Source organism: Nerophis lumbriciformis, linkage group LG26 (genome assembly GCF_033978685.3).
Source record: "Nerophis lumbriciformis linkage group LG26, RoL_Nlum_v2.1, whole genome shotgun sequence".
NCBI classification, from domain to species: domain Eukaryota; kingdom Metazoa; phylum Chordata; class Actinopteri; order Syngnathiformes; family Syngnathidae; genus Nerophis; species Nerophis lumbriciformis.
This window is the reverse complement of record NC_084573.2, coordinates 39,017,027-39,041,795: the sequence shown is the minus strand read 5'-3', so window position 1 is coordinate 39,041,795 and position 24,769 is coordinate 39,017,027. Positions and strand designations below refer to the sequence as shown.

General features: G+C 40.9%; 2 protein-coding genes across 5 annotated transcripts in view; both read right to left on the bottom strand.

The window, feature by feature from the left end:
- Positions 1-13,087, bottom strand: part of gabrb1 (gamma-aminobutyric acid type A receptor subunit beta1) — a 51,029-nt gene extending 37,942 nt beyond the window's left edge. Inside the window, exons 1-4 of the mRNA XM_061986909.2 lie at positions 12,550-13,087; positions 12,360-12,451; positions 12,227-12,294; positions 6,692-6,912 (exon numbers count right to left, since the gene is read on the bottom strand). Of these exons, the coding sequence (XP_061842893.1) occupies positions 6,692-6,912; positions 12,227-12,294; positions 12,360-12,451; positions 12,550-12,632 (464 nt within the window). The 5' untranslated portion in view covers positions 12,633-13,087. The remainder of the gene's footprint in view (positions 1-6,691; positions 6,913-12,226; positions 12,295-12,359; positions 12,452-12,549) is intronic.
- Positions 13,088-22,721: 9,634 nt separating this feature from the next.
- The window catches only part of LOC133623657 (serine/threonine-protein kinase pim-2-like), a 44,450-nt gene continuing 42,402 nt past the window's right edge, over positions 22,722-24,769 (bottom strand). For all 4 annotated transcript variants that reach the window (XM_061986911.2, XM_061986912.2, XM_061986915.2 and 1 more), the window contains exon 8: positions 22,722-23,833. In XM_061986911.2, coding sequence (XP_061842895.1) covers positions 23,739-23,833 — 95 coding nt within the window. In that variant the 3' untranslated portion in view covers positions 22,722-23,738. The remainder of the gene's footprint in view (positions 23,834-24,769) is intronic.

Sequence of the window (24,769 nt, the reverse complement as noted above, 5' to 3'; positions counted from 1 at the left end):
ATATGTACATAAAGTGTTGTACTTATATTCCAACTCCGCGTTCTTCTTGGTCATCGCCGCTGCCGCCGTCACCCCCCGCCCCCCGACCACACCACCACAAATAGATGCCTGTCCTGTGGGAAATACTGAAACTACTACTACTGATAATAATAATAATAATAATGATAATAGTATATGTTATTATCCCTATTTCAGCAGTTGTATCTAACTAAAGTAGTACAGTTTGTTATAAAATTACCTATCTGACTAAACTAAATGTAACACAAGGCAACTAAACTTAATAGGTAGCATAATACAAGTAATGTGTGACTACCATTCAGTCAGATTAAACATGAAATTCATAGCATCTTTAATATATTTCCCCATTTCCAAGGGGAGGAACCCTACTGGGTTAGCTTCCAGCCTCGATGCCAGTTGCCAACTGATGCTGGTGTTGGTAGAGCACAGAAGAAGAGGGGCTTGGGCAGCTTCTTCGAAACTACATAAGACACAACTCCAGACCAAGCTGCTCCTCATTCAGACCAGGCCACAGTTTTTGAGCTTCAAGCCTATCTCCAGGGACATTTGACACTAAAGCTAACCCACTGATAGTGAAAACCATCACGGGGACTCTACCTACGGCTCTCTAAACTGGCTAGAAAATACCTGTGCATTTCTGCCACAAGTGCTGCATCGGATTATGTTTTAGCACTGGTGGTAATATTGTCTCCTGTCTTTGGTTATCATTAAAGCCACACCAAGTGAAACGTCTGGTGTTCCTTGCCAAAAACTGAAGTTTGTATGTATGTGGCAGTTTGCCAGGAGTGATCAGGGCCCGGCTTGTGTCCTAGTGTGCCACGGATCCCCCGATGGATCCACAGCCACCATGAGGCCTTCTTCTGTGGCCTCCAGAGTGTCCTTTGTGGCTCTCCTAGGCTGAAGTCTTTTTAAGCCAAGAAGCTTTAAAGTGTGTTGAAATGAGCTGTCGCGAAGCTTCAACACCCATCTTTGATTGGCTCACACCAGGCTTTCCAGTCATTGCAGTAGCATCTGGCAACGAGCGCTGCATCTTTTGATATTGTTTGTCCCTTCAATCTGGTCCTTCCAAGCGACAGTCAACTCAAGCTAAACCACCTGCTCGGTTGACTGTGATGTTAATACTATGTCTGGTCGGCGTGATGTGGTGGCGATGTCGACTGGTGCTTCCCATCATGAGTGGTAGTAATGGAGCCTGGTATGTCGTTGTGCCTTCACACACACTTTGATAAAAATTATTACTTTCTTGGGGCCAGTCTGGGGCTTACTGTTGTGGATGGCTGTGCAGATTGTAGCCGCCAAAGACCTCAGAACCTGGTCGTGTCGCCAGAGGTAACGCAAGTCCTCCAAAGCCTTTGGGCAGATGTAATCCATAGTTCCCCTCTTCTGGCACAGCTTGCACTCTGGTATATATGCAAGCCCTCCAGTGTGGAGGTTGGACAGGCGTAGGCGGACGTCGTAAACAAATGAAAAATTGAATGCGCAAGAGGGGAGACGTAGAAGAACCTTTCCTGACAAAGTATTATTGACTCTGATTTCCATCCATCTTCTTCCGCTTATCCGAGGTCGGGTCGCGGGGGCAGCAGCTTAAGCAGGGAAGCCCAGACTTCCCTCTCCCCAGCCACTTCGTCCAGCTCCTCCCGGGGGATCCCGAGGCGTTCCCAGGCCAGCCGGGAGAGATAGTCTTCCCAGCGTGTCCTGGGTCTTCCCCGTGGCCTGCTACCGGTCGGACGTGCCCGAAACACCTTCCTAGGGAGGCGTTCGGGTGGCATCCTGACCAGATGCCCGAACCACCTCATCTGGCTCCTCTCGATGTGGAGGAGCAGCGGCTTTACTTTGAGCTCCCCCCGAATGACAGAGCTTCTCACCCTATCTCTAAGGGAGAGCCCCGCCACTCGGCGGAGGAAACTCATTTCGGCCGCTTGTACCCGTGATCTTGTCCTTTCGGTCATGACCCAAAGCTCATGACCATAGGTGAGGATGGGAACGTAGATCGACCGGTAAATCGAGAGCTTTGCCTTCCGGCTCAGCTCCTTCTTCACCACAACAGATCGATACAGCGTCCGCATTACTGAAGACGCCGCACCGATCCGCCTGTCGATCTCACGATCCACTCTTCCCCCAATCGTGAACAAGACTCCGAGGTACTTGAACTCCTCCACTTGGGGCAAGATCTCCTCCCCAACCCGGAGATGGCACTCCACCCTTTTCCGGGAGAGAACCATGGACTCGGACTTGGAGGTGCTGATTCCCATCCCAGTCGCTTCACACTCGGCTGCGAACCGATCCAGTGAGAACTGAAGATCTTGGCCGGAGGAAGCCATCAGGACCACATCATCTGCAAATAGCAGTGACCTAATCCTGCAGCCACCAAACCAGATCCCCTCAACGCCCTGACTGCGCCTAGAAATTCTGTCCATAAAGCCAAGGCTGCCCTTTGTCACCGATTCTGTTCATAACCTTTATGGACTCTGATTTATGTTTGTTAAAAATTCAAATGCACATGCTATCAAGACAAGACTTCGATGGGAAATACTAAACAAGTAAAGTATATTAAAAAATATATCAAAAAAATCTTTAACAAAGTGGTCACTGCAAACGTGTGCCTTCTTCGACTCTGCTCCCTTGGACTTGAGTGTGTGCCACTTTTGTTGTCGCCTTTCGTAAAATCTTTCTTGATTATCTCTTAAGGAACTCTGAAGAAAAGTTTATCCTTTTTGCGATTTGAACGGTTCGTACAGCTGAAAACAACGTAAGCATTGGAGCATTTTACTTTGAGAAAGGCTAAATGTACCCTTTGAGAACAGACGCTTGCTTGACCACCACGCATATTCAATGAGGCGGACGTGACATCATTAAAATCCAAGCAATACTGTCCCTATAACTACTTGGTATTGGATCGATACTCATATTTTTATAACAGAGGAATAATCTCAGGGCAATTAATCGATCGCAACTGGAATGTTTGGTTTGTCTTAGAAGACGTGCCTCCAATCCAAGTAGGCTTCTTCAGTTCATGCTCAGAGACTTAGATTGGTCAGATCTAGTCTTAGACTTACATTGGTCAGATCTAGTCTAGCGGCTGGTGCCAAAACCCCAAATATTTATGCTCCAACACCAGGAGGGTGTGCTTGGGCAAGGATGGTTTTGCCCTATAGTGAGAAAAACAAGTGTTGAGATGCAAACAAGCTATCCGACTGTCAAGGCCAATGACAGACGTTGAAGTGTAATTTCCCCCTAGTTATCATATAGGTATTGTTTGGTAGAACGATCGCTGTAGATCAACCACTGACCGCCCTAAATAGTCGGAATCACCCATGTTAGCATTCCATTCAGTTGTAAACAAATGACCAGAATGTTTGTAACTCCTGTTATTTGTTGGAGGCTACCCGTGAGCTTATCCTTTTGGTCACAACCCAAAGCTCATGACCATAGGTGAGGATAGGAATGTCGATCGACCGATAAATTGAGAACTTTGCCTTCCGACTACTACTTCACCACGACGGATTGATACAGGGTCTGCATCACTGCAGATGCCGCAAAGTTTCTCCTGTCGATTTCATAATTCACTTTTCCCTCACTCCACTTAGGGCAAGATCTCCTCCACAACCCAAAGATGGCACTCCACCCTTTTCCGGACTCGGACTTGGATGTGCTGATTTTCATCCCAGTTGTTTCACGCTTGGCTGAAAACCAATCCAGTGAGAACTGAAGATCCTGGCCCAATGGAGCCAGCAGGACCACATCATCTGCAAAAAGCAGAGACCTAATCCTGCAGCCACCAAACCAGACCCCCTTAACGCCCTGAGTGCGCCTGGAAATTCTCCTGCGAAATGTTATAAACTGAATCGGTGACAAATGGCAGCCTTGGCAGAGTCCAACCCTCACTGGAAACTGCCGGAAATGCAGACCAAACTCTTACATTGATCATACAGGGCGCAAACCGCCACAATCAAGTGGTCAAGTACCCCATCCTCTCTGAACACTTCCCACAGAACTTCCCGAGGTACACGGTCGAATGCCTTCTCCAAGTGCACAAAGCACATGTAGACTGGTTGGGCAAACTCCAATGCACCCTCGAGGATCCTGTTGAGAGTATAGAGCTGGTCCACAATTCAACAACCAGGACAAAAACCGCACTGCTTCTCCTGAATCCGAGGTTCTACTATTCGGCATAGGCTCCTCTCCAGTACACCTGAATAGACCTTACCAAGAATGCTGAGGAGTGTGAACCCTCCGGTTCCCCTTCTTAAAGACCACCTCGGTCTGCCAATCCAGAGGCACCGCCCCGTTGTCCACGCAACGATGCAGGGTTCTGTCAACCAAGACAGCCCCACAGCATCCAGAGCCTTAAAGAGGCTCTGGATGGAGGAGATTTTTAACTACCTCGGCAACCTCAGCCCCAGAAATGGGAGAGGCTACCACATATTCCCCAGGCACTGCTTCCTCATAAGAAGACGTGTAGGTGGAATTACGGAGGTCTTCGAACTAACATCCCGAGTTGAGGTCAGCAGCACACCAAACAGTTAAATTTTTGTTTCATCTGACATCACATGGACAAAGATAAGACCTTCTGGAGGAAAGCTCTGTGGTCAGATGAAACAAAAATTGAGCTGTTTGGCCACAATACCCAGCAATATGTTTGGAAGAGAAAAGTTGAGGCCTTTAATCCCAGGAACACCACCGTCAAGCACGGTGGTGGTAGTATTATGCCCTGGGCCTGTTTTGCTGCCAATGGAACTGGTGCTTTACAGAGAGTAAATAGGACAATTTAAAAGGAGGATTACCTCCAAATTCTTCAGGACAAGCTAAAATCATCAGCCCGGAGTTTGGGTCTTGGGCGCAGTTGGGTGTTCCAACAGGACAATGACCCCAAACACACCTCAAAAGTGGTAAAGGAATGGCTTAATCAGGCTAGAATGAAGGCATTGCATAAGGACTCCCACAGGGAGTCCTTATGCAATGGGACATAAGGACCTATTGAATTTGTAAGGTTTTATTATTCTTTATTATTATTATTCTTCCGCCGCCTCTTTGAGCACTAATTTGACCCACTTAACATGCTTCAAAACTCACCATATTTGACCCACACATCAGGACCTGCGAAAATTGTCTTTTAATAAAGAAACCAAACCCCAAAAATCAAAATTGCGCTCTAGCGCCCCCTAGGGGAAAAAAAAAACTAGACTGCCTGTAACTCCCACTAGGAAGGTCGGAGAGACATAAAACAAAAACCTCTATGTAGGTCTGACTTAGACCTAGTTTTCATAATTGTATATCCTTGGGCTAAAATCAACAGGAAGTTGGCAATTCCCCCTTCAAGACAAAAAAGTACTAAAAACAGTCACTTTTGCCTCTTTGAGCTGTAATTTGACCCCCTTAACATGCTTCAAAACTCACCAAACTGAACACACACATCAGGACTGGCAAAAATTGCGATCTAATAAAAAAACCTAACCCCAAATTTAAAAATTGCGCTCTAGAGCAATTTTTGAATAAAACGGAGAAAAAACTGCTCCTCGGAAGAAAAAAATGACAAAACTGCCTGTAACTCCCACTGGGAAGGTCGGAGAGACATGAAACAAAAACCTCTCTGTAGGTCTGACTTAGACCTAGTTTTCATAATTGGGCTAAAATCAACAGGAAGTTGGCAATTCCCCCTTCAAGACAAAAAAGTACTAAAAACAGTCACTTTTGCCTCTTTGAGCTGTAATTTGACCCCCTTAACATGCTTCAAAACTCACCGAACTGAACACACACATCAGGACTGGCAAAAATTGCGATCTAATAAAAAAACCTAACCCCAAATTTAAAAATTGCGCTCTAGAGCAATTTTTGAATAAAACGGAGAAAAAACTGCTCCTCGGAAGAAAAAAATGACAAAACTGCCTGTAACTCCCACTGGGAAGGTCGGAGAGACATGAAACAAAAACCTCTCTGTAGGTCTCACTTAGACCTACATTTCATAAATTGACAACCCCCAGCAAAAATCAACAGGAAGTTTGCTATTCCCCCTTCAAAAAAATTTTTTTGTAAAAACCGGTCACCTCCCTTCAAAAACGAACTCCTCTGACCGCGTTTGTCGTTTCGCCTTCAAACTAACACAGGAGAGAGATTGAACAATGACAGAAGCGCTTTGTTTCTAACTGCTCCGGTTTTGATTTTATGACCCTTCAAAGACCCGCTGCGCTGATGCTGCTGCGCTGCTGTTTTTTTTAAGATGGCTGCTTAAAAGCAGGAAGCACCAACGTGCCCACACAATGCAGACAAGGTAGGTACACTAGACAAAAGTCTTGGGACACTTCAGACTAAAAGTAGACAAAAGTATTGGGACAGTTAGGACTAGCACCTGCCAAATACGCGGGCCCGACCAATGCTGCTTGCAGCTTTAATTTTCTACTGATCTTTATTTAAACTTTTACAAGAATATTACTGCAATATTGTATCATTATGATGAGTATTTACCAGCAGAAACCGCAGAAACTCCTGAGTACCGTAATCACCCTTTCAAAAAAACATTTCAAATGTGTGTTGTTTGGAGCGTATTCTTTCAACAAATATAGCTACCGACTAAATTTGAGATCTCCAAGCAAACCAAGGAAGGCTAATACTATGTTGGACTCGTATGAAGATATCAAAGTGTGTAGAAAAAAACACAAAGACTACCAGGTCTTACCTGAGACCGTAGAGCACCGTTCCATCAGGGTGCAGTCTGATCATTCGGTTCTTCACAGTCACTCCGTGGACAAAGGACTTTTTGTCGTTAATAAAGTATGTGTCAGGGACCCACAGCTGGTCAGCCACCCGGTTGTCCAGGGTGAGGTTGAGAGGAATGCCAGTGTAGGACAGACGCTTGTCCCGCCAGGACTGTTGGAAGTACATGGTGATGGTGTAGTCCTGAGAGGAGAACAACACAGGAGAAAAACTGGTTTAGCACGTGCTCTGGGTTAAAAGCTTTTATTTTTTAATAAGTAATAATAATAATAATAAGCAATAATATTTGGTTACATGTCCCTTGGCAAGTTTCACTGCAATAAGGCGCTTTTGGTAGCCATCCACAAGTTTCTGCTTGACCACTAAATTGCTGCAGTTCAGCTAAATGTGTTGGTTTTCTGACATGGACTTGTTTCTTCAGCATTGTCCACACTTTTAAGTCAGGACTCCGGGAAGGCCATTCTAAAACCTTCATTCTAGCCTGATTTAGCCATTCCTTCACCGCTTTTGAGGTGTGTTTGGGGTCATTGTCCTGTTGGAACACCCAACTGCGCCCAAGACCCAACTGATGATTTTAGCTTGTCCTCAAGAATTTGGAGGTAATCCTCCCTTTTCATTGTCCCATTTACTCTCTGTAAAGCACCAGTTCTATTGGCAGCAATACAGGCCCAGAGCATAATACTACCACCACCATGCTTGACGGTAGGAATGGTGTTCCTGGGATTAAAGGCCTCACCTTTTCTCCTCCAAACATATTGCTGGGTATTGTGGCCAAACAGCTCCATTTTTGTTCCATCTGCCCACAGAACTTTCTTCCAGAAGGTCTTATCTTTGTCCATGTGATGTCAGATGAAACAAAAATTGAGCTGTTTGGCCACAATACCCATGTATACTGTAATATATACATGATGTAAGTATATATATTATATATCTATTCAAAATCGCTGAATTTTCACATTTGCCGTTCAAATACTGAGAAGAGACGGTGCGGTGATCAGCAGCCAGTTGAGGCACGTCACTCAGTGCCTCAACATGGATTGCGCAATGACTCGGCTAACTGCTGGCCTGCTGTGCAGTGAGACTGTATTGCTATATGAATTATATTATACATTTCCCTAGTTTAGTTAGCTGAGGTATATAATGTACAGTGTATTTTGTCAACAACTGTATGTGTGTAACGTATTTCTTGTGCTGAGCGATCATAAAACGGCTGCAAAAGACGCACTGGCTGAGGCTCGCCTCCTGCACCCTCGCCGTAGAATTGTTATATCAACTAAAGCCCACACTTAAACTTTCCACATGCAAGATTGAATGTAATTAAAAAAATGATTTCATAAGAAGCCAAAAAGTGCAAAAACAATAATGTCGGTGTTGGAGGAGTTGTGAATGACTGCAGGGACACGACATTAGATACACCTGCAGACTGCAGGTGTACCTAATTCACAACTCCTCCAACACGAACATTATTGTTTTTGCACTTTTTGGCTTCTTATTAAATAACTTTTGTAACCTATTTTCATGGGCTTTCCTCTTTGTGATGTTAAGTTCCTGTTATGCGCTGTTATACAGTATATGCCTTGAGCTCTTATTTTGAAGGCGCTAAGAGCGGAAGTGACGACACGTTGGAGTGGAGCGGATGTTTTTGAAAGAAGGTAAATAAAGTGGTCCTCGTGTAAACTGGAGCCTCCGTGTTTGTTATTTTGTAGTTTCATACAGTATAGGCCACATTTATAAACCCTCGGTTACACTTTTTTAAATAGATTCAATCTTGCACGTGGAAAGTTGATGTGAGGGCTTTAGTTGATATAACACTCCCATCAGGGGGTGCATTAATGGGCTTATTTTATAAGTAAAGGTAAGACCATAATAACGTTTTTTTAATTAAATGTGCTTTTTTTGTGTGCTACAGTTTGTATGTGTAAAGTTAAAGTTAAGTTAAAGTACCAATGATTGTCACACACACACTAGGTGTAATGAAATTTGTCCTCTGCATTTGACCCATCCCCTTGATCACCCCCTGGGAGGTGAGGGGAGCAGTGGGCAGCAGCGGCGCCGCGCCCGGGAATAATTTTTGGTGATTTAATAACCCCCAATTCCAAGCCTTGATGCTGAGTGCCAAGCAGGGAAGAATGCTGGTATGAGCTTTTAAACATAACCCGTTAACTGCTGCCAATCAAATGGTGAATAAGATACTCTTTAGGGTTCATATGTTTGTAAATTGGACTCCGCCAAGGCTGCCCTTTGTCACCGATTCTGTTCATAACTTTTATGGACAGAATTTCTAGGCGTAGTCAAGGCGTTGAGGGGATCTGGTTTGGTGGCTGCAGGATTAGGTCTCTGCTTTTTGCAGATGATGTGGTCCTGATGGCTTCATCTGGCCAGGATCTTCAGCTCTCGCTGGATCGGTTCGTGTGAAGCGACTGGGATGAGAATCAGCACCTCCAAGTCCGAGTCCATGGTTCTCGCCCGGAAAAGGGTGGAATGCCATCTTCGGGTTGGGGAGGAGACCCTGCCCCAAGTGGAGGAGTTCAAGTACCTCGGAGTCTTGTTCACGAGTGAGGGAAGAGTGGATCGTGAGATCGACAGGCGGATCGGTGCGGCATCTTCAGTAATGCGGACGCTGTATCGATCCGTTGTGGTGAAGAAGGAGCTGAGCCGGAAGGCAAAGCTCTCAATTTACCGGTCGATCTACGTTCCCATCCTCACCTATGGTCATGAGCTTTGGGTTATGACCGAAAGGACAAGATCACGGGTACAAGCGGCCCAAATGAGTTTCCTCCGCCGGGTGGCAGGGCTCTCCCTTAGAGATAGGGTGAGAAGCTCTGCCATCCGGGAGGAGCTCAAAGTAAAGCCGCTGCTCCTCCACATCGAGAGGAGCCAGATGAGGTGGTTCGGGCATCTGGTCAGGATGCCACCCGATCGCCTCCCTCGGGAGGTGTTTAGGGCACGTCCGACCGGTAGGAGGCCACGGGGAAGACCCAGGACACGTTGGGAAGACTATGTCTCCCGGCTGGCCTGGGAACGCCTCGGGATCCCCCGGGAGGAGCTGTACGAAGTGGCTGGGGAGAGGGAAGTCTGGGCTTCCCTGCTTAGGCTGCTGCCCCCGCGACCTGACTTCGGATAAGCGGAAGAAGATGGATGGATGTTTGTAAATCTGACTGTGATGAAGTCAGTGCCTCACCAGCCATCAACCTCACCAGCACGTCACTGTCCAGGGTGTACGCCACCTTCCGCCCGAATGCAGCTGATATAGGCTCCGGCACCCGCCGCGATCCCGAAAGGGACAAGCGGTAGAAAATGGATGGATGGAAGGAGTTAGAATGCATAGGCGAGGGCGGACCTACGTCACTTCCGCCTGCCAATCCCCTAGCAACGCGGTCGCCATATTGAATTTGTTGAAAACAAACCAGCTCACAGCGAACACAGCATTGACAGAAAAGGCATTTAACGAGGTTTCACGGCATTTTAAACTGTTCTAAATGGCGTATGATTATGTACATAGTCTTTCCAGTGAGGCTAGGTTAAGATACGAGTTCAAATGTTCTGTAGTTGGATTAAACGACTGCCCTTACCGCCTTCCAGCAGATGCGTGGACTGATAATCCTACACAATGGCCGGACATGGAATTTGGAAATCTTTATGTCTACCTCACAAGCGCACCAGGTCGGTTGTTAGCTTCGGTTGTTATATAACGAATAAATCACATAAAAATGGTTAAATCACCCAAGGTATGTTGATAAATGATAATAAGGATCACACGGTGGCTACCAGTATCTGTATATTTATTATATCTGTAGAGAGCTCATTCAAATTCAGTTCAGTATTATGATTTATTATTTGCTGAATTACTGGAAATAGCCTTTATACCGTATGTTATTGTTGTGCAACAACAACTTCAGCTGTCGAACGTTATTCAGTAAAAATTCAACGGGTTCAACATTAGCATGGACGGTATGGCCAAGTTGTGGTTAAGAAGGTGGATTTTTGTTCCTTATATTTACCAGAAACGAAGTGATCCGAACACACGACCCGGGATTTTGGGGGACTCCTGTGAGAACCGTCCTCGTTTTCCCGGTGTAAAGCTGCGAGCCATTTGTCTCGTCTCTGTGGGCTTTTAGCACGCTTTGGCAGAACAAAATACGACCTTTGTTTTCCCTGTTTCCAGTTGTGGTTTGCACAACCAAAAACAACACCGTTTTTTGGCATTTTGGAGGCAGAATGACGGGTTTAATCAGCGCAGGTCGACAGGTTAAAGAGTAATGGCGACGGTTTGTTTTCAACGCCAGTCAGGTTGCTATGGCTCGAAGAACCCGTATGTACCGTATTTTCCGCACCATAAGGCGCCCTGGGTTATAAGCCGCGCCTTCAATGAACGGCATATTTCAAAACTTTGTCCACCTATAAGCCGCCCCGTGTTGTAAGCCGCATCTAACTGTGCTAAAGGAATGTCAAAAAAACAGTCAAATAGGTCAGTCAAACTTTAATAATATATTAAAACCAGCGTGATGTGGGCGTGCATGGAGTCGTATATCAACATGGACGAAGCTGCGTGAAAAAAGCCACCCGGCCTCTTCGCGTAAACTTAAACTTACCTTAACCACTCGCTCATCTTTTCTTCGTCCATCCCTTCGAGTTAGCTTTTATGATGACGCCGGCTGGAAAGGTCTCTTTTGGCAAGGTCTTCCTTTTGAATATCACCATGGGTGGAAGTTTCTGGCCATTAGCATGGCAAGCTAGAACCACAGTGAAGGATGACTTCTCATTCCCTGTGGTGCGAATATTCACCGTACGTGCTCCCGTTGTATCCACAGTGCGGTTCACAGGAATATCAGTTGCTGTGAAATAGTAATCCGTGTGCGGATGGAGAGATTGCGTCTTTTCATGAACCGGATCCCGGTCGCTTAGTAGGAGCCATTTTGTGGTCTTTACAGATGTAAACACACAAAGGAAATGAAACGTACGTAATATCCGCGCGCTTTTTCTTCTTCTACGCGGGCGGGTGGTTGCTTACAGTAGAAGAAGAAGCGCTTCCTGTTCTATGGGGGCGGGTGCTTACCTTGGCGGTTGCTTGCGTAGAAGAAGAAGCGCTTCCTGTTCTACCGGGAAAAAAGATGGCGGCTGTTTACCGTAGTTACGAGACCGAAACTTTATGAAAATGAATCTTAACATTTATCCATATATAAAGCGCACCGGGTTATAAGGCGCACTGTCAGCTTTTGAGAAAATTTGTGGTTTTTAGGTGCGCCTTATAGTGCGGAAAATACGGTAGCTCAGTTGCCCGGATGTCGGCCCTGCCCTATTAGAAACATTTATTTCATTATGCTGGTGAACAAGAGGCAAAATTCCATTAAAAAAAAAGTGCAGACCCCCCTCTCAACATGGCTGCCTGTTTAGAATCATTAATAAGCTAATTATGTCTCGTGACGCCGCAGTGTTTGTTCCCCTCTGCTCGTGTCGGCGTGATGAATATTCCCATCAGCAAAGAGGCTCCACTCACCATGTTGACCTCGGACACCATGTCGATGCTGGAGACGTCAATGCGCATGCCCACATCCACCGGGGCACCTGGGAGACAACACCGCCATTAGTAAGCATTCCCGCGCAGCGTCACGTGACGAGGACGCTCTCACCTCCAAAATCAGGCCGCAGACGAATGTCGTATCCTTTCAGCAGCTTGTCCACGGTGGCCTTCACGAACGACATATTGCTCGGCTCGTTGGCGCTGACAATAGAGTAATTAGTTATTAAAAAAATATATATATTTAAAAAAAAAAAAAAAAAAAAAAAAAAAACCTCCGACCTGTTTCCGGGTCTTCTTACCTTTGCGCCCCGCTGACCAGCGTCAGCATGACGGACAAGGAGCAGCAGACCCCCAGGCCCCCGCGCTCCAGGCGGGTCCACATCTCCAACCCCAAGCCGCCCGAGATGTTCCCAGATCAGCGCGTCGTTCGACCGGCAGCGTCCGCACACTGGCGCAGAACCACGGGCGGGAATGCGAATGTGGCCATGGAGGACGGCGGGGGTCGCTCCACCCTCCGCGGAGTCGCACTTGGCGCAGCGGGGCAACGCGGTCGGCCTCCCTTCCCTATCCTCTACCTTCCCTATCCTCGCCTCCGGAGCACAGCCGAGGTATTATGGCGACGGTCCGCTCGCGTCGACGACGTCTTCACGTCGCGCTCAACTTTTAAGATGCTGAAGAAATGGCGAGCAGGGGCGGGTCGACCGACACACGCGTCGATGGGGCCGATACCAAGTGCCAGCGTTGGGTCGACACTAGCACGATGAGACGTTGTCGATATTTCCACTCTATACATAAATCAGGGAATACGTTTATTTTATTTATGTTGCGTTAACACAAAATAATAAGGGAATATTTGTGTTGTTGATCTCCTCAAATATAAATTATCTGTATATTATCATGATACCACTCATTTTTCACCCGATCTGATACCGAGTAAAAGTCAGGCTGGTATCGGCGTTTGACCCGATACCTTGTACAAATATACCACACATGTCTGATAATGCTGTAAGTTATATAATAGCATATATATCTAAAAAAAACAAAAAAAAATGTGAGAAAAAGAGCAAAAGTGTAATGAGAAAAGGCTAAAATTTGTGAACAAATAATTAACAATACTATATTTAGTTATCTATAACACAAAGTTGTGTCTTTGAATATATATATAATATCTGATTATGACGTTTATTTTGAAAATATTAAAATATCAAAACCAGACTTTCCTTGCTCTTGGTGGGAAAAGTTTAAGTCTAAAATATTAGCTCTCAAAATAAAAATACAATTTACTTAAAATATAAACAAAGGTTAGTTAGTTCATTTTTAAAAAAATGCTAATTTATGAATTAATTAATATATTTGAAGAGTAAACATTAATATGTTTTGTACAGGTAGAATTTTGGACAAAAGTGTAATCTACATTTTTAAACGGTGGAAAAACAAAAGTAATATTTTTTTTGAATCGGTATGTCATAAGAAAAAATTGAAATATTCTAATATTTAATAATAATAATAATATACTTAGTCATCAATAATACAAAGCTGATACATCAGTTTTTGACATATTTTATAATAAAAAAAAACAAAAATCAATATGGCATACTTGACTTTTCAGTATGCAGCCTGAACAAAAGTATAAATAGTATTGATATTTTGATTTAAAATCGATATTAGAGCAGAAAGATGTATCGATACTGAAATATCGATAGATTCTAAATCTGTACATTTTATTCCAGAATCAGAATCAGAAATTGATCTCTTCAAATATTAATAATCTGTATATTATTTTATTTATGTAGTCATACACTCATGATACCACTCATTTTCCCCTCGATCCGATACCGAGTAAAAATCAGGCTGGTCCGATACCGATACTTTGTACAAATATCTGATAATACTGTAAAAGTCATATAATAACATATCTATCTAAAAAAAAACAGTATAAATGTGAGAAAAAGAGCAAAAGTGTAATGAGAAAAGGCTAAACTTTTGTGAACAAATAATTAACAATACTATATTTAGTCATCTATAACACAAATTTGTGTCTTTGAATATATATATGTTTTTAACATTTATTTTGAAAATAATAAAATATCAAAACCAGACTTTACTTGCTCTTGGTGGGAAAAGTTTAAGTCTAAAATATTAGAAGCTCTCAAAATAAAAATACAATTTACTTAAAATATAAACAAAGTTTAGTTGGTTAATTCATAAAAAAAATTGCTAACTTATGAATTAATTATTCCATTTCAACAATTTTTATTTTATGTGACTAAACATCAATATTTTTTGTACAGGTAGAATTTTGGACAAAAAATATAATCTATGTTTTTATTCCATTTTTAAACGGGGGAAAAACAAAAGTAAAAACAAAAGAAATTTTTTTTTTTTTTAAATCGGTATGTTAAGAGAAAAAGTTGAAATGTTCTAATATTTAATAATAATATACTTAGTCATCAATAATACAAAGCTGACACATCAGTTTTTGACATATTTTATAATAAAAAAAACAAAAATCAATATGGCATACTTGACTTTTCAGTATGCAGCCTGAACAAAAGTATAAATAGTATTGATATTTTGATTTAAAATCGATATTAGAGCAGAAAGATGTATCGATACTGAACTATCGATACATTCTAAATCTGTACATTTTAATCCAGAATCAGAGTCTAAAATTGATCTCTTCAAATATTAATAATCTGTATATTATTTTATTTATGTAGTCATACACTCATGATACCACTCATTTTACCCTCGATCCGATACCGAGTAAAAATCAGGCTGGTATCGGCGTTTGACCCGATACCTTGTACAAATATACCACACATGTCTGATAATGCTGTAAGTTATATAATAGCATATATATCTAAAAAAACAAACAAAAAAAACGTATAAATGTGAGAAAAAGAACAAAAGTGTAATGAGAAAAGGCTCAACTTTGTGAACAAATAATTAATACTATATTTAGTCATCTATAACACAAAGTTGTGTCTTTGAATATATATAATATCTGATTATGACGTTTATTATTGATACTGTAAAAGTCATATAATAACATTTATATCTAAAAAAACAACAATATAAATGTGAGAAAAAGAGCAAAAGTGTAATGAGAAAAGGCTAAACTTTGTAAACAAATAATTAACAATAATATACTTAGTCATCTATAACACAAATTTGTGTCTTTGAATATATATAAGATATGTTTTTACCGGTAACATTTATTTTGAAAATGATAAAATATCAAAACCAGACTTTACTTGCTCTTGGTGGGAAAAGTTTAAGTCTAAAATATTAGCTCTCAAAATAAAAATTTACTTAAAATATAAACAAAGTTTAGTTAGTTAGTTCATTAAAAAAATGCTAACTTATGAATGAATTAATACATTTGAAGAGTAAACATTAATATGTTTTTGGACAAAAATGTAATATATGTTTTTATTCCATTTTTAAACGGTGGAAAAACAAAAATATGTATATTTTTTTTTAAATCGGTATGTCATGAGAAAAAGTTGAAATATTCTAATATTTAATAATAATAATAATATACTTAGTCACCAATAATACAAAGCTGACAAAATGTAATTTTTTAGCATATTTTATCACTTAAAAAAACATCCAATATAGCCCCCGCATACCTTTCTGTTCAGTTTGCAGCATGAACGAAAATATTTTGATTCAAAATTGATATTAGAGCAGAAATATGTATCCATACTGAAATATCGATACATTCTAAATCTGTACATTTTAATCCAGAATCAGAATCAGAAATTGATCTCTTCAAATATTAATAATCTGTATATTTATTTATGTAGTCATACACTCATGATACCACTCATTTTCCCCTCGATCCGATACCGAGTAAAAATCAGGCTGGTCCGATACCGATACTTTGTACAAATATCTGATAATACTATAAAAGTCATATAATAACATATCTATCTAAAAAAACAAAAAAAAAAACAGTATAAATGTGAGAAAAAGAGCAAAAGTGTAATGAGAAAAGGCTAAACTTTGTAAACAAATAATTAACAATAATATACTTTGTCATCTATAACACAAAGTTTTGTCTTTAAATATATATAATATATGTTTTTAAAATTTATTTTGAAATTAATAAAATATCAAAACCAGACTTTACTTGCTCTTGGTGGGAAAAGTTTAAGTCTAAAATATTAGAAGCTCTCAAAATAAAAATACAATTTACTTAAAATATAAACAAAGTTTAGTTGGTTAATTCATAAAAAAAATTGCTAACTTATGAATTAATTATTCCATTTCAACAATTTTTATTTTATGTGACTAAACATCAATATTTTTTGTACAGGTAGAATTTTGGACAAAAATGTAATCTATGTTTTTATTCCATTTTTAAACGGTGGAAAAACAAAAATATATATATTTTTTTTAAATCGGTATGTCATGAGAAAAAGTTTAAATATTCTAATATTCGATATTAGAGCAGAAAGATGTATCGATACTGAACTATCGATACATTCTAAATCTGTACATTTTAATCCAGAATCAGAATCTAAAATTGATCTCTTCAAATATTAATAATCTGTATATTATTTTATTTATGTAGTCATACACTCATGATACCACTCATTTTACCCTCGATCCGATACCGAGTAAAAATCAGGCTGGTATCGGCGTTTGACCCGATACCTTGTACAAATATACCACACATGTCTGATAATGCTGTAAGTTATATAATAGCATATATATCTAAAAAAACAAACAAAAAAAAATGTGAGAAAAAGAGCAAAAGTGTAATGAGAAAAGGCTAAACTTTGTGAACAAATAATTAACAATACTATATTTAGTTATCTATAACACAAAGTTGTGTCTTTGAATATATATATAATATCTGATTATGACGTTTATTATTGATACTGTAAAAGTCATATAATAACATTTATATCTAAAAAAACAAAAAAACAACAATATAAATGTGAGAAAAAGAGCAAAAGTGTAATGAGAAAAGGCTAAACTTTGTAAACAAATAATTAACAATAATATACTTAGTCATCTATAACACAAATTTGTGTCTTTGAATATATATAAGATATGTTTTACCGGTAACATTTATTTTGAAAATAATAAAATATCAAAACCAGACTTTATTTGCTCTTGGTGGGAAAAGTTTAAGTCTAAAATATTAGCTCTCAAAATAAAAATTTACTTAAAATATAAACAAAGGTTAGTTAGTTCATTTAAAAAAAATGCTAATTTATGAATTAATTAATATATTTGAAGAGTAAACATTAATATGTTTTGTTCAGGTAGAATTTTGGACAAAAGTGTAATCTATGTTTTTATTCCATTTTTAAACGGTGGAAAAACAAAAGTTTTTCAGGGTTTTTTTAATCGGTATGTCATGAGAACAAGTTTAAATATTGTAATATTTAATAATAATAATAATATACTTAGTCACCAATAATACAAAGCTGACACAATGTAATTTTTAGCATATTTTATCATAAAAAAAAAAATCCAATACGGCCCCCGCATACCTTTCTGTTCAGTTTGCAGCATGAACGAAAGTATTTTGATTCAAAATCGATATTAGAGCAGAAAGATGTATCGATACTGAAATATCGATACATTCTAAATCCGTACATTTTAATCCAGAATCAGAATCAGAAATTGATCTCTTCAAATATTAATAATCTGTATATTATTTTATTTATGTAGTCATACACTCATGATACCACTCATTTTACCCTCGATCCGATACCGAGTAAAAATCAGGCTGGTCCGATACCGATCCTTTGTACAAATATCTGATAATACTGTAAAAGTCATATAATAACATATATATCTAAAAAAAAAAAAAAAAAAAAAACAGTATAAATGTGAGAAAAAGAGCAAAAGTGTAATGAGAAAAGGCTAAACTTTGTGAACAAATAATTAACAATACTATATTTAGTTATCTATAACACAAAGTTGTGTCTTTGAATATATATATATATATATATATATATATATATATATATATATAATATCTGATTATGACGTTTATTTTGAAAATAATAAAATATCAAAACCAGACTTTCCTTGCTCTTGGTGGGAAAAGTTTAAGTCTAAAATATTAGCTCTCAAAATAAAAATTTACTTAAAATATAAACAAAGGTTAGTTAGTTCATTTAAAAAAAAAAAGCTAATTTATGAATTAATTAATATATTTGAAGAGTAAACATTAATATGTTTTGTACAGGTAGAATTTTGGACAAAAATGTAATCTATGTTTTTATTCCATTTTTAAACAGTGGAAAAACAAAAGTATAAAATGTTTTTTTTAAATCGGTATGTCATGAGAAAAAATTGAAATATTCTAATATTTAATAATAATAATAATATACTTAGTCACCAATAATACAAAGCTGACACAATGTCATTTTTTTAGCATATTTTATCACTTAAAAAAACATCCAATATAGCCCCCGCGTACCTTTCTGTTCAGTTTGCAGCATGAACGAAAATATTTTGATTCAAAATTGATATTAGAGCAGAAATATGTATCGATACTGAAATATCGATACATTCTAAATCTGTACATTTTATTCCAGAATCAGAATCAGAAATTGATCTCTTCAAATATTAATAATCTGTATATTATTTTATTTATGTAGTCATACACTCATGATACCGCTCATTTTCCCCTCGATCTGATACCGAGTAAAAATCAGGCTGGTATCGGCGTTTGACCCGATACCTTGTACAAATATACCACACATGTCTGATAATGCTGTAAGTTATATAATAGCATATATATCTAAAAAAAAACAAAAAACACAACACCCGTATAAATGTGAGAAAAAGAGCAAAAGTGTAATGAGAAAAGGCTAAACTTTGTGAACAAATAATTAACAATACTATATTTAGTTATCTATAACACAAAGTTGTGCCCAAGTGAACTAAAAGTGAGGACCTGAAATAGATCCTTGAGGAACACCTCTAGTATAACTAAAGAAGTTGAACAAATGACTGTTGACTGCATCGGAAGTAAACAAACTTTAGCAACACCTTAGTTATAGAAAGCACATTACGAAAATACTTTGTAATTGCCAAAAAAGGAGAAGACCTAAAGGGGTCCCTTGAGGAACACCACAACTATGTTGGACAGCAAGTTGAAATGTCCAATACATAACCGGTAGTGAGCACTTTATAACATAGCATAGCTTAACTTAACCAGGGCTGTCAAAAATCACAAGTTAACTCATGTGATTAATCAGAAAAAAATCACATTAAACATGTATATACAGGTAAAAGCCAGTAAATTAGAATATTTTGAAAAACTTGATTTATTTCAGTAATTGCATTCAAAAGGTGTAACTTGTACATTATATTTATTCATTGCACACAGACTGATGCATTCAAATGTTTATTTCATTTAATTTTGATGATTTGAAGTGGCAACAAATGAAAATCCAAAATTCCGTGTGTCACAAAATTAGAATATTACTTAAGGCTAATACAAAAAAGGGATTTTTAGAAATGTTGGCCAACTGAAAAGTATGAAAATGAAAAATATGAGCATGTACAATACTCAATACTTGGTTGGAGCTCCTTTTGCCTCAATTACTGCGTTAATGCGGCGTGGCATGGAGTCGATGAGTTTCTGGCACTGCTCAGGTGTTATGAGAGCCCAGGTTGCTCTGATAGTGGCCTTCAACTCTTCTGCGTTTTTGGGTCTGGCATTCTGCATCTTCCTTTTCACCATACCCCACAGATTTTCTATGGGGCTAAGGTCAGGGGAGTTGGCGGGCCAATTTAGAACAGAAATACCATGGTCCGTAAACCAGGCACGGGTAGATTTTGCGCTGTTTGCAGGCGCCAAGTCCTGTTGGAACTTGAAATCTCCATCTCCATAGAGCAGGTCAGCAGCAGGAAGCATGAAGTGCTCTAAAACTTGCTGGTAGACGGCTGCGTTGACCCTGGATCTCAGGAAACAGAGTGGACCGACACCAGCAGATGACATGGCACCCCAAACCATCACTGATGGTGGAAACTTTACACTAGACTTCAGGCAACGTGGATCCTGTGCCTCTCCTGTCTTCCTCCAGACTCTGGGACCTCGATTTCCAAAGGAAATGCAAAATTTGCTTTCGTCAGAAAACATGACTTTGGACCACTCAGCAGCAGTCCAGCTCTTTTTTTCCTTAGTCCAGGTGAGACGCTTTGCGAGCTGTTTCTTGGTCAACAGTGGCTTGACACGAGGTATACGGCAGTTGAAACCCATGTCTTTCAAGCGTCTTTTGGTGGTGGATCTTGAAGCACTGACTCCAGCAGCTGTCCACTCCTTCTGAATCTCCCCCACATTTTTGAATGGGTTTTTTTTCACAATCTTGACCAGGGCGCGGTGATCCCTATCGCTTGTACACTTTTTCTGACCACAGTTTTTCCTTCCCTTTGCCTCTCCATTAATGTGTTTGGACACAGAGCTCTGAGAACAGCCAGCCTCTTCAGCAATAACCTTTTGTGTCTTTCCCTCCTTGTGCAATGTGTCGATGGTTGCCTTTTGGACAGCTGTCAAATCTGAAGTCTTCCCCATGTTTGTGTAGGCTTCAGAACTGGACTGAGAGACCATTTAAAGCCCTTTGCAGGTGTTTTGAGTTAATCAGCTGATTAGTTTGTGGCACCAGGTGTCTTCAAAATTTAACCCTTACACAATATTCTAATTTTGTGACACACGGAATTTTGGATTTTCATTTGTTGCCACTTCAAATCATCAAAATTAAATGAAATAAACATTTGAATGCATCAGTCTGTGTGCAATGAATAAATATAATGTACAAGTTACACCTTTTGAATGCAATTACTGAAATAAATCAAGTTTTTCAAAATATTCTAATTTACTGGCTTTTACCTGTATAAAGATTAAACATGCAATTTATTTTGACTGTACATGCTCCTTTAGCTTAACCGTGGATTGTTTCCTGTTATACGGTCAGTGGTCAGGTCAATACATACGCCAGTAGAGGGCAGCGATTCCAACTGGTGTGTTCATGAAAAATACACCCTGACCTGAAATTAGATACAACTGTCACTAAGTTTTGAGCAAAACGATGGAGCGCATTTAAGGAGCCTGAAACATTTTTTCAAATAAAAATTGCACATGTATCCAAATATTGGGCTCTTTTTTTTTAATCTTAAAAAATATGCAAACACATAATCATGATTAATCCAAATTCAAAAGTGTGGTTAATCTGATTAAAAAAATATTTTAAAAAAAAAAGGCTAATTTGACAGCACTGAATGTAACCCAACTATATAGCTTCCAGTGAAGGTCAGTGGTTCCTTGCATCCTTGAATCCACAAAGACTGGCTTTGTGCAGACCAGTGGTCTGTCTCTGATGCTGTTGTACGTAGTCTCACCCCACAGCTCTCTTCCCATGGAGACAGAATATCCACAAAGAAATCCAGAAAAAAATGATGATTATAAGTCTGTGAATAGATAGATGCATATATCCTTTATTATTCAAGTATAGATCCATTTGTCTGACACAATATACTGTATGACAAAAACACAGCACCACATTATCCATCCATCCATCCATCTTCCTCCGCTTATCCGAGGTCGGGTCGCGGGGGCAGCAGCCTAAGCAGGGAAGCCCAGACTTCCCTCTCCCCAGCCACTTCGTCCAGCTCCTCCCGGGGGATCCCGAGGCGTTCCCAGGCCAGCCGGGAGAGATAGTCTTCCCAACGTGTCCTGGGTCTTCCCCGTGGCCTCCTACCGGTCGGACGTGCCCTAAACACCACCCGAGGGAGGCGATCGGGTGGCATCCTGACCAGATGCCCGAACCACCTCATCTGGCTCCTCTCGATGTGGAGGAGCAGCAGCTTTACTTTGAGCTCCCCGCGGATGACAGAGCTTCTCACCCTATCTCTAAGGGAGAGCCCTGCCACCCGGCGGAGGAAACTCATTTTGGCCGCTTGTACCCGTGATCTTGTCCTTTCGGTCATAACCCAAAGCTCATGACCATAGGTGAGGATGGGAACGTAGATCGACCGGTAAATTGAGAGCTTTGCCTTCCGGCTCAGCTCCTTCTTCACCACAACGGATCGATACAGCGTCCGCATTACTGAAGATGCCGCACCGATCCGCCTGTCGATCTCACGATCCACTCTTCCTTCGCTCGTGAACAAGACTCCGAGGTACTTGAACTCCTCCACTTGGGGCAGGGTCTCCTCCCCAACCCGGAGATGACACTCCACCCTTTTCCGGGCGAGAACCATGGACTCGAACTTGGAGGTGCTGATTCTCATCCCAGTCGCTTCACACTCGGCTGCGAACCGATCCAGCGAGAGCTGAAGATCCTGGCCGGATGAAGCCATCAGGACCACATCATCTGCAAAAAGCAGAGACCTAATCCTGCAGCCACCAAACCGGATCCCCTCAACGCCTTGACTGCGCCTAGAAATTCTGTCCATAAAAGTTATGAACAGAATGGGTGACAAAGGGCAGCCTTGGCGGAGTCCAACCCTCACTGGAAACGTGTCCGACTTACTGCCGGCAATGCGGACCAAGCCCTGACACTGATCATACAGGGAGCGGACCGCCAAAATCAGTCAGTCCGATACCCCATACTCTCTGAGCACTCCCCACAGGACTTCCCGAGGGACACGGTCGAATGCCTTCTCCAAGTCCACAAAGCACATGTAGACTGGTTGGGCAAACTCCCATGCACCCTCAAGGACCCTGCCGAGAGTATAGAGCACCACATTACCTAGTGGTATTGCGGTACTAAAGAGCATGTCCTTATAAAATAATTAAATTTTTGTCAACGGGAGCTATCTTTGACTTTTGAAGTGCAATGACAAAGGAATGAAGGATTTCCTGAAACTTCCGAAATGCGAAGTAACAGTCTCTGAACCTTCAGGACTTGGATGGGGAGTGTCTGTACTGTAGGGCTGGGCAAAAATCCTTCCTGAGATGTGTGCCACGACTATAGTACAATAAACACGCCAACAAAGTTTTTACCAAGTACAAAGTTATGTTTTGGAAGGGGATCACTTTAGACCTTCTCCACATTTTGTTGTGTTACAGCCTTATTCCAAAATGAAAATTTTTACATAAACTACTACAAGTTTCTGAACTTTGCGACGGAATTTGGAAATTAGGGTTGAATAATATTGAGTACAACTGTGCATGGGAAAGTATGCGATCGTCACTTACCAATGTGGTGCTGTCAGAGACTGAACTCAGTGACTTTGAGGTAGTGTGACTGTGCTGGTGGTCATCATTGGGATGGTACCGAAATGTGAGGTGAGTCTGAACGAAACACAACTCTATCATGCTCAAACAGGCTCCACGGGATCTGACACGCATGAAGAAACCCAGACACAGCATTCACAGGCATGGTAATACATTGGTTAACGTAACATGGGAAGTGGGTGGACTAATATGGCAGCCTGTAGGTCACAAGGTTAAGAGTCAGCCTTTGAAGTTGTAGTCTAGGTTTTGTGACGATGTGAGGTACAAGTGTTATGTGTTGAGCCAGGGGTGGTGTTTCATCTGCTGGAGGGTGGCACGCTGTTTGGGCCGTACAGCGAGACAAAGCTGCAAGAAGTCAAGACATTCTGAAAGGAAAGAACATTCAGTTTTAGGGTGTATTCACACACCAGTACTCTGGTCCTAATCAAACACATCTAAGAAAGATAGCGTACTTACGTTAGTGTTCATACGGGCATTTTTGTTAGCTTACCAAATAATGTTGAGTAAAACATACGCACAAGGTTATGCCTGGATTGGACTGTGGCCATCAGGTATACCGGGAATATACTCGATTACTTCAAAACATGCATCAAAATTATTTCTTGTCCGAGTTAAAAAGTAGAACAATTGTGTCTCACTAGCGGGCTAGTTTGTACCAAAGATTCTAGGGCCAAATTTTTGGATCGCCTGTGCCAACCACGGCAGCTTTCTCCGACAACCCGTAACCGACAAACTCTCTCCATCAGTCTGTGGCGCAGGCTGGGCCCACTGCCCCACCACTGAAGGGTGCCGCTCCCATCGGTATGGCACCAGCTGGTCTCAGTGAAGGACCACTTTTCGCTGTAACTGAACTCAGTACACAACATGATTTGCATCGTCAGTAGGGCAGCCAAATGACAACTCAGCTGGCGTGCACAACTGCCTCCCCAACATGAGCATGGCTGGGGTGGAGGCTTTGTACTCCTAAATGGCTGAGCGGCAGGCCATGAGCATTATTAACCCCAGTTCCTCTGGTGCTGCGCATTCAAGATGACCAGCTGCTCGCTCATTGTGTGATGACACCTTTCCACCAAGCCATCACTCTGCAGCCACAGTGGGGTGGTGTGAATCTTCCATTTTCATTCCTTCCGCCCACACATTACCACAAACACTCGTGGCTAAAAATTACTTCCCATGGTCACTGTGCAGGAACTCCCAAATCGACTGAACATGCCCTCTAGTGTGGGGAAGTGGCCACTGTCTCTGTGTCTGTAAAACAGGTACGCTTCAGTCCACAGTGTAGAGTAGTAAATGGCTAAGAG